Source organism: Salvia splendens, chromosome 10 (assembly GCF_004379255.2).
Source record: "Salvia splendens isolate huo1 chromosome 10, SspV2, whole genome shotgun sequence".
In the NCBI taxonomy this organism is placed as follows: domain Eukaryota; kingdom Viridiplantae; phylum Streptophyta; class Magnoliopsida; order Lamiales; family Lamiaceae; genus Salvia; species Salvia splendens.
In genome coordinates, this window is record NC_056041.1 from 24211625 (window position 1) to 24222096 (window position 10472).

General features: G+C 38.5%; 2 protein-coding genes across 5 annotated transcripts; one reads left to right on the top strand and one right to left on the bottom strand.

Moving 5' to 3' along the window:
* Nucleotides 1-1572: 1572 nt before the first annotated feature.
* LOC121751389 lies at nucleotides 1573-5305 on the top strand. Of its 4 annotated transcripts, XM_042146128.1 has the most exons (4): nucleotides 1573-1717; nucleotides 2731-4157; nucleotides 4243-4517; nucleotides 4582-4682. In XM_042146128.1, exons 2-3 carry the CDS (start codon nucleotides 2769-2771, stop codon nucleotides 4495-4497), a joined length of 1644 nt encoding a protein of 547 aa, XP_042002062.1. In that variant the 5' UTR covers nucleotides 1573-1717; nucleotides 2731-2768; the 3' UTR covers nucleotides 4498-4517; nucleotides 4582-4682. The 4 variants fall into 4 exon arrangements, with proteins under 4 accessions (XP_042002062.1, XP_042002060.1, XP_042002061.1 ...); XM_042146126.1 differs by having other exon boundaries at nucleotides 2731-4517; nucleotides 4582-5305; XM_042146127.1 differs by having other exon boundaries at nucleotides 4243-4627.
* Nucleotides 5306-5566: 261 nt separating this feature from the next.
* On the bottom strand, nucleotides 5567-8532 carry LOC121750650 (IQ domain-containing protein IQM1-like). Its single transcript, XM_042145225.1, has 8 exons — nucleotides 8052-8532; nucleotides 7499-7977; nucleotides 7299-7413; nucleotides 7140-7205; nucleotides 6853-7029; nucleotides 6525-6755; nucleotides 6350-6451; nucleotides 5567-6258 (listed from the first exon to the last, which is right to left on the bottom strand). The coding sequence occupies exons 2-8, from the start codon at nucleotides 7957-7959 to the stop codon at nucleotides 5842-5844; spliced, it is 1569 nt and encodes a 522-aa protein (XP_042001159.1). The 5' UTR covers nucleotides 7960-7977; nucleotides 8052-8532; the 3' UTR covers nucleotides 5567-5841.
* Nucleotides 8533-10472: the final 1940 nt, after the last annotated feature.

Here is a 10472-nt window from a genome sequence, read left to right on the forward strand (position 1 = left end):
CTTTAACGTAAAAACTAGAAAGATGTAATTATTTCCATAAAAATTTGTACATTTATGATATCTTATCTAACTACTTATTAATTACATGCACTTTCATGTATCACTAAATTAAGTGTTTTAATAAAGTAAAATCTATATATCTTTTGCTATTGGAATCAAATGGAGTACATGTTAACGGAATCGCAAGTTCAATACTTCCTCCGTTCTTTAGATATAGAAATTATTTCTATTTTTGTCTATCTCTTAAAAATGAAAATTTCATACTTTTTAATTTTAGGAAATTTTTTACTCTAATAAAGTGGGGACCCATTCTCCACTAACAATACTTCATTTATTTTTTTATCCATCTCAGTCTTACTTTACAAAGTATATATTAAAACTAGTGTCGTTTCAAAAGTTTTTTTTTTTCAAAGATGAAGGTAGTAGTATTATGTTTTTTTATTAAAAAAACATAGCCAATTAGCCCCAATAGTTCAAAACCAATAATATTACTAATACGAGATTAAGGTGTTGTTCGGTTGTTATGACTTCATTATCATATGATTATTTATTCACGATTAAGTTGAACGGGTCATAAGGGCATCCACAATGCGGCTTGTTGCTGGCTTCTTCAATCAATCTAACCTCTTCAATCAAGTTTTAGAAGGTCACTGCCAATATCCTTCACGGTCAACAACTGTCAATACAACATGAGGTACTATCTCGCCAATGGTATTTATCCGAGGTGGTCGACTTTCGTGAAGATGCTCAACATGCCGCAAAATCCAATACGGGTTTTTTGCGCAAAATCAAGATTCTACAAGCACGGTTCGCGATTATCAAAGCTTCAGGTCTTTCTTGGTTTCTGCAAAACTTACCGACATAAATGTATTATCATACACAACATTATAATTGAAGATGGCGGACTAGAAGAGGAAAATTAGTTAGATCGACAATTCGACCGCAAGTAGTTCCCCACGCCAAATGCATCGAGGTCATTTTGCAAGCGATTAGCTCGCCGGGCAACAACGCGTGATTCCGCCGCTCACACCCAACTCCAGGAAGATCTAATCGAACACATTTTTGCGACATCTGACAACCATTAGCTGATTGATTTTCCACGAACCCTTCGATTTTAGGATGATTAATTTTATCGCTTAAAATAAATTGTAATATTATGATTTGAATATGTAACTTTTGATTTTTTTAATAAAATGTCATTTTTATAATTTTAAAATAACATTTAATCTTAATTTAAATTAAAAGGTTTAAGAGAAGTGAAGTTTAAGAGATGAAGTAAAAAGTGGGTTGCATTGTCTCATCATTAAGAAATGAAGTGAAAAATGGTATAAAGTCTATGAATAGAGTAAAGATGAGATGGTCAAGACTCAATGTATGGTTAAAATTAGGATTGTGGATGACCTAATTGAATTGATCCAATCATTGCCTATATTTTGAGAGAAATAAGGCCATGAACAAATAAGGCCCATGGGCCCATCTAATAAAGTTTGGTCCAATTCTAAATCCATATTCTAGATTGTTCCATAACTTTTGATGACAAAAAAACCCTCATTTCACTCCCTCACTCACAACTCACACACAATAGGTGTTTGGGCAAATCAAAATTTATGATGAATTGAAGTTCTCTTTCCTTTCATCCCCTTTCTATTGCACAAATCATTACATGGAAACACTCACCTCCCTTCTCACTCGTTAACTCTTTCCTCTCACACATAAGGTACATTACTTGCTTGCATGCTGTGAGATTTCGTTAACTCTGTCTATGCATTTTGCTTCATAGTATGAAAATTGAAGTGCCCACATGCTTGATTACTTTTATATTATGCAGTTATTTTTGCTAGAACAGACTTTTTATATTTTTCTCCTTTCTTTCAACTTCCCATTTGTAGGGGATTGTTTTCTAGTACTTCATGAGAACAGTTTTTAAGCATAGGTTTTTTTTTAAATTAAATTTTAAGTAAAGTTGATATACGTCTAGATTTTAGCAATCTGTGCGTTAATTACGTCATTAATCATTTACTAGCATTTGATATAAGCAAATATTATGAATAAAACAAGCTTTTATTTGGAAATTTATTTGATACGGATGGGCTTCTGCACTTTTCCAGCATTATCTTTAGTTATTTATTAGTTGTTGACAGAATCTTGTTTATTGGTAATTGTTTTGAGATAGACTTGATCTCTTAGAGTTTTGAGTTGTTTTGAGTAGGTTTAGAAGTCTTTAGTTAATTATGAATATTAATTACTACTATTATTCAACTGTGTTTTTCTAATTATTGGGTATTTGGGGCGTTGTAGTTTGTTTTTTTTTTCCTATTATTAGGTATTGGGAGTGTTGTCTGTGCCTTCTGGTCATGTTATACTCTCTCCGTCTCTTAAAAATAGACAAAGTTGTATATGCACGAGTTTTAATATGCAATTGGTAAAATAAGAGAGAGAGGAAAAAGTAAAGAGAGAGAGGGGAAAGGAGGTGGAAGTAGTGTTAATGGATTATGGGGTCCACGTTATCAGTAGTTCAAAACTTATTTAGACTTTATCTATTAGTCTATTTTTTGGGGGACAGAGAGAGTATTTCTGTTTTACTAATGAGATCAAACTATTCGCTTACTCGAACTTGGACGTGGATATTATTGCAGTATTTCTGTTCGTAAGTAGTGTTCGTGAATTGTTTGAACGTGGATATTATTGCAGAATATGATGATTGACAATCTACATGTGTGGTGTATATAGGTAGCTCATTGTTGAATTTGGGAACTAGTTTATTTTCAATGGATTGCAACAAAGATGAGGCCATCAGGGCCAAGGAAATTGCTGAGAAGAAGATGCAAAGTAACGACTTCGAAGGCACCCATAAGATTGCTTTGAAAGGAAAAAACCTCTACCCGAAACTCGAAAACATTACCCAGATGCTGAGCATCTGTGATGTGCACTGCTCAGCTCAGAAAATGGTTCTAGGATCCGAAAAGGATTGGTATGGAATCCTTCAAGTCAAAAAGTCGGATGACGAGGCAGCGATCAAGAAACAGTATCGCCGGCTAGCGCTTATTCTGCATCCCGATAAGAATCAATTCCCTGGCGCTGAGGGGGCTTTTAAGTTGATTTGTGAAGCTAATGCATTGCTTTCCGATCCAGCAAAGAAATCTGCGTACGACAGTAAGATGAATGTCTGGTCCGGAACTACAACAAACCATCCGAATCATCAGATTAACAGAAGCTTTCAGGTCAATAATCAATATGGTGCTCAAAAGAGAAACGCGTCTGATGGTTCAAGCAGCCTGAATCGTGATCAAAATACTGACTCTACCTCGGTTTTCTGGACACAATGCCCGTTCTGCAAAGTAAACTACGCGTATCTGAGACAATATATCAACAGATGTTTGCAGTGCATCAAATGCCATAAGAGTTTTGATGCATATGAAATGACTGCTCCGCGTGTTTCCTCGACTAATTTGGGGAACCAAGGCTCTCAGCATGTGCCGTCAAAACCTGATATACACCAGGTAGATAGTTCTCAAGAGACTATACCGGCAAATTGTGAAAATGGTGTGCAAAATATCGAAGTGTCTTCAGTGTCTGGATCACAAGGGGATGTCAGCATGAAAAGTGTTCAACTAGAGGTAGGTGTCCGAAAAGGAGGCCGTTCCGAGAGTACTGCTGAAAATTTGAAGACCGGGACGATAGGCAAGAAGAGGGGGAGGAAGTTAGTGATAGAATACAGTGATGATTCTGATACTGAGCTAGAGAATGTATCATACAAGAAAGCTGATGAAGATTATCTTTCTATACCTCGTAAGAGAGCTCAAACAAGCAACGAGGAAGATGTTCAGAAGCACAAGGATGGCAATCAAAATAGTTTCCCCTCAGTTCTAACATCTTCCAAGTTTGAAAACAAAGAGACAGGAGCTGATCGCCCCGAAAAAAGTTTGAAGGAAAAGAATAAGAGCGTTGATAAAGAAGCTGACCTAGTGGAAATTGAAAGCTCTGACATAGATTTATCTTCAAGTAATGATTCAGATACAGGCTATTTCGAGTGTCCTGATCCAGAATTTTACAATTTCGAGGGGCTGCGCGATGAAAGCCTGTTTTGTGCGAGACAGTTTTGGGCTTGTTATGATACGTTCGATAGCATGCCAAGATTCTACGCTAGGGTGAGGAAGGTATGTTATTCTCCGTTTAAATTGCATATTACATGGCTGGAAGCTGTTCTTATACATGATTCTTGTAAACGATGGGTGGAAACAGAGTTACCGGTTGGTTGTGGAAGCTTTAAACTTGGTAAACGTGACACTATATCAGAATGCTTGTCACTTTCTCATCAAGTGCATTGTAGAAAAGGAAAAAAGAAAGGTTCTTTTTTCGTATACCCGAGAGAAGGCGAGGTCTGGGCTCTCTTCAGAGACTGGGACATCAGTTGGAGTTCCAATCCCGAAAATCATAAGGAATTTAGATATGAAATTGTGGAGGTGCTCTCTGATTTTGCTGAAGGCATTGGCATAAAAGTTGCCTATTTGGAAAAGGTTAGTGGATTTGTGAGCCTTTTCAAGAGAGCAGACCAAAGTGAGACTAATTCATTTCTAATAGGGCTGACAGAGCTGTACAGATTCTCCCACTGTGTTCCCAGTTTCAAATTGTCTGGCATGGAAAGCGAGGGCGTGCCAATAGGTTCATTTGAACTTGATCCCGGCTCCTAGCCTCTTAATCCCGATCACTTGTATTTCCCTGGGAGAGCCAAGATCGAGCGTGGTTATAAGAATCCTAGCCTTGGGAACTCACTTCCTAAGTATGCTAAGGGAAAGAGTAAATCTTCTTCGACAGGGAGTTTTTGAGGTTCAATAAGGCTGGATTTGGAAGGGACTAATTGACTTAATCATGTATTCGTCCGAACAACATTCGTTTACATGGCTGGAAAAGATTTATGGCTAACCGAATGTGGATTTAGTGTTTATTCCTCGATACATAAAACAAAACGCGACTTTTGCTAACAAATGGTAGGTACTCTTTGGCTGTTTTAAGGGGCAATTTTCTATCTTGATGTCTCGTTCGGAAGTGTCTTGTACGGTCTGTACAGAAACATTTGTTAGAGCATCGTAATAGGAGCCGGAGATGAAGGATTGTGCAGAGACTGCTACATATTTTTTCATGTTCCAGCTTACTGGTAAATAGGTAGTCTTCTGAGGGGCTTTGGAATCTGTTTCTGAGGGTATGTGCTTTTTATGAATGGTAGAAGGTCCATTATAGTGGTGGTGATAGTCATTTAACCTTTCCTTGATTGATTATATATACTTTCCTTTTTAGTTTGTCTAAATCAAGATGACCAATTGCTAAAATTATAATCATATTTATCTCTATTTTATTTCCTTGTTTTTACTTTATTCTTTTATGCCGCTCAACGAAGTGGTCATCTTCCCTTGGATGAAAGGAATTTGGCTAGGGATATAATGACATGTGCATAGATTTTATTCTAATAGACAGTGCTTGATTAAATTAGTCCAATTTTAGGAAAGTCTTCAAAGATTATGAATCAATGTCACTATAATATAAATTTACCATACAAATCCAGGTCACATAATCCGGACACTTTTTCAATTTATTAATTTCTCGTGTTTATAAGATATTACATGACCATTAATTAATCGAGACTGCTACTCGCTCAATTTAATTCTTTTTCTAAAGAATGAAACAATACATCACACTAATCCTTAATTTGCAACGGTCAAAAGGAGCCAAAACTGGAAAAAAAAGAAGACTTGGCATGCAAATGAGACATTTACAAACTTATTAACTGAATAAAAGAAGAAAGATTTAAGTTAGTTCCCTTATTGAAGAAAGTCCTTGTCTTCCTCAGTGAGCTGCAGCTATCGGAGTCCTCGGACTCGGCAGTCCCATGTACGAAACTCTAGGCGAAAGTCGAAGCTTTGGACTAGGCCGGGGTGATGGGATTGGCCCATAGCTGCCAAGACATCCATTCGCCACCCTCGGTGAAAGATTCACTTGTTCAAGTGCTCGTGTCTGCAGCTCCGTGGGGTACTCCCTCACACACCCGATCCTCGGCCCAGTTCCCGTGCTCCACTTGCACGACATACGCTTGGCAAAGTTGAATCCTATCTTGTCTTCGTGATCACGTAGTGGCTCCATTGATGGAACATCTTGATCGCGTGTGGTGGCGTTATCCTGTTGGTTGAGGTTGCTCTGTGATGTGTTCCGTGAAATTGGCAGCTCGTTCGTAACAGGAGGACGGTCATCATCAGTAGCGCATCTCTGCACCAACACGAATCACGAAAGTTTAGTATTTTCACATCATATCGTCGTGGCGAGATGGAACTGATCAGAAAATATAGCGAACATATACCTTGACGTCTGCAAGATCAACAGAGTGGTCCTCGAGGAAGCTTATGAACTCTCGGAAGTTTTCTTCCGTGGGAAGATAGTGACCACTGTATGGCCAAATTGCCTGCAAAGATCAGCAGCATTGTTAGTTTACACGACAAATGATGCGTTTATCATCTCGTGTTTAGTTTGTTTACCTCAAGAACACCTCCATGGGCCACCAATCTTCCAGCAGCTGTGATGGCTCCTCCGGCTAAGAAACTCGAATGCTGGAAAACTCCCTTCTTCTTCTGCCCGATGTACAGAGTTCTTGTCGTGCTAAGAACGAAGATCCACTTTGATCCCTCGACAGTTTCCACCAACACGCCATTTTCTTTGTACATAAGCTTCCCATCCTCGACCACGACCTCATACGATTCCCTCTCCTTCTGTCGAAACAGAATCATGAAGGTACGCTTAAGTAAGTACGAGCTCATTGAATCTAAACTTGTTATTTTGAGGATTCACCGATGACTAGAGACTTACTGGTCCTAGATAAGTGATGCATTGCTTTTGCAGATTGGTTCTCGGGCATTTCTCGATATTCACCTCCTTCCCGTCTCCAACGTCCAGCCAGTAGAAGAACGGCTGCACGCTCTCGCTCTTGAACCACACATCGTAGTAGATGTGCAAATTGTGTCCATAGCGATGACGCGGATCGATCTGCAGAGAAGTTAAGATAACATCACTCAACATTATATATCAGAATATGAGATTTAAATAAAAAACTTTTGTTTGGAAAAATGAAATTCATAGATGTCAAGAAGACTTACAGCTTCAAGCCAGTGCTGAAGTGCCAGTTTTTGAGCCTTTTCATCCTTAGACAACCCCTTTCCCACCTGCAACACATTCAAACCATTAGCTCTAAATACTAAATCCAAATAAAGTCATCAAAGAAATCAAAATGTATGTTGAATAATCCAAAATCCAACCTTGGCAGCTCTGGTGCGCGCTCTAGCCCAGCGCGAGACAGCAGTCTCTGGCTTCTCGACGTTAAAGAACGAGACAGAGCTCCGTTTCAAAGCAGCAAAGTCCAAGGCCTTCCACCTACACACATCACCAGCCATCTCAAGTGAGCAAAACAAGGCAACAAATATACACGATCTCAGTCATCAAGAATGCACACACACACCATAGCTCCTCCACAACAACTGCACAATCAGCGAGGTTTCGCCTAGTCCGGTAGCTCTTGTACACCTTCTGGAGCTTCACCGCAGCTGCATCCAGCTCGCTGACTGGGCGCGGGGAGAACATTACAGCAGGCTCAGGGAGATCAACAGCAGACACCAGCTTATCAGCACCATTATCACCTTCTGATTTCCTTATATCTTGAACTAATAAATCCTTGAATGAAAGTGAGGTTTCAAGAACCAGTCTAACAGGCTCGCAGTTGATCAATTTTATAGAATTCTTCCTGCTCATGGTGCTAAGCCCTTTTGTTATGGTCATGGCCACAGACCCTCCTGATTTCCCAAAACTATTGGTTCTCAACATTTTTCCACCCCCAAAATCAACCCCAAATGCCAAATTGAAAAGCCTATGGTTCACTGTTTCTTGCCAAGTTGATACAAGCAATGAGAGAGATAATCCCATCAAATTTCACTCCCCCACCTAAATCAATACACACATGTAAGCAAAAAGAGCATTCAATCATGCTATTATCCAAAAAAACAAGAATCTCTTACCAAAAATTGGAGGAATCCTAGGTTAATCTTGAAGTCAGATATCTTTAATTTTGTATGTGTGGATGCAATTATGACACAAATCTACACCTATATATATGTATAGGAATAGGAGTATTGGAATTGAATATTGGAGTCTCCTAAACCTTCAAATACGAAGGAGCAGGCGTGGAAGAAGGGGAAGGAGAGTTAGTTTGAATTGTAGTGAGAAGTTTCTGAATATTTTCTTGAAATGGGAATGCAGAAAAAGATGGAAATGGTGGGTCTGATTCAAAGATTTCTACCCACGAGATTCAAAGATTGGATTTTTAAGCACTTTGCTTTTCTTTGGAGTGGAAAAGATTTCGCCTTTAACAACAAAACATTCGAAAGCAGGCTAAATATATATACAATCTGATTGTGTGCGTGTATAGATATTGGTCAAAGAACGTAAGTCTCAGGCTGGTTCTATGAAGAGTCACCCAGGAATAAAAGAAATTCAATTTGGAGGAAATTCATTTCTAGTCGAATTTATGAGTTTGGAAGAGAAAATATCAGAAAATAATAAATGTGAGAGGGTCAACCAACAGAGCTGTGTAGTCGCCGATGAACGTGGATGTGACTCAAAAAAACGCGCCAACACGTAACGATACTATAAATACACTTGTCTTGACTTGTCTACAAGTCAATTCCATGTAGTGGTACAGTTCAAATTTCAGCAATTTAGTAATCCATCATACCCCAATAATTTATCATTATTTGACTTGACATTGACTTGGCATGAGTTTTAAAAAATTACAATAGAAAATGAGTTGTAAAAGTTAGTGACATACAAATTCTACTTTTATATGGAGTATCAGTTTTATACTTCATCCGTTCCATAGTGCTGGAGTCATTTTGCAATTTTGATACGTTCCATAATAGTAGAATCAAAAGTCAACACATTTCTTCTCACTTATGTTACTTTCTTACTTTATTCTCTCTTCATCTCTCTACATTTTTTCATTTCCTACTTTATTCTTCTTTTACTTAACTCACTTAACACATTGTTTTCTTAATCTCGTGCCGGAAAGAAATGCATCCACTACTATGGTACAAAAGAAGTAATAAAATGGAAGTGGTAATGTGTTAATGGAATGTAAAGTTCACTGCCAAGAATGGTAAAAGTGAAGGTGATAAATTTTTTAGGAGCGGACGAAAATAGAAATAAGTGACAAATTTTCAGGAACGGATGAAGTGTATTTTACTGCTATTTTAATAAAATAGTGCGGTTGAATGATGGCTAACCACATAGCGTCGTTTATAAAGTTAGCTAAAAAGTATTGACATATGTTGATTAGTGTTACGTTTTCTCGGAGATGAAAATGACGAGTGATTGAAAGCAGCGAATGGAAATTTGGGATTGTTTATTTCTCAAGAACAAAGCTTACAATTTGAATTTGGGGAATATCACCCTTTAAACTAATTCCCTCCTTTCCTTTTATAAAACGCTATACAACTAACTAACAACTTATTAAATCCTACGGCTAGGATTTAATCTTCACTACTCCTCCATCCAACTTATTAAATCCTACGGCTAGGATTTAATCTTCACTACTCCTCTATCCAACGGCCCCTGAGTCTTCTCGGCCCATTGCTAAGTTTCTTCACTTCTAACTTGATTGTGAGATATTGCAACTAAGCAATTAACTCCCACAAATCTCCACCTTCATTGCTTAGTTGAATTTCTGGACATCATCGTTTACACAAACTCACTAGCCTTACAACCAAATGTCTTGAGGTGAGAGTAGTCCCCATAGCTGCCATACCACCTAAGATCTGGAGTGTCCCCATCAATGCTAGAGGATGGACACTTGTTAATCAGCTTCACAGCAGTAGCCACAGCTTCTGCCCAAAATCTCTTCTCCATGCCTGAGGCCAGCAACATACACCTTACTCTCTCCATAATTGTCCTGTTGCCCCTTTCTGCAACACCATTTTGCTGAGGATTTAAGGGAACAGTACGGTGCCTCTTTATCCCCTTGGTTTGACAGAACAATCCAAATTCTTTTGACACAAATTCTAAGCCATTATCAGTCCTAAGGCACTTCACCACACACCCCTTCTCCTTCTCAACAATAGTACACCATTCTTTAAATTTTGAGAGAGCCTCATATTTTTCTTTAAGTATATACACCAAAAACTTTCTAGAATAGTCATCAATAACAGTCATATAGTACTTGCCTCCACCAATAGATGGCACAGGGGATGGTCCCCATAAATCACTATGAACATAGTCTAATGGAGCTGTGGATGTATGATTACCTTTCTGGAATGGCAGCTTCTTGGCCTTCCCCATGATACACTCCTCACAAGGTTTAACAGCCTTCTCATCAGTGCCAGATATGACTTCCTTGCTCATTAGTTCTATGATACTACCCATGGTCGGATGCCCCAGCCTTTTAT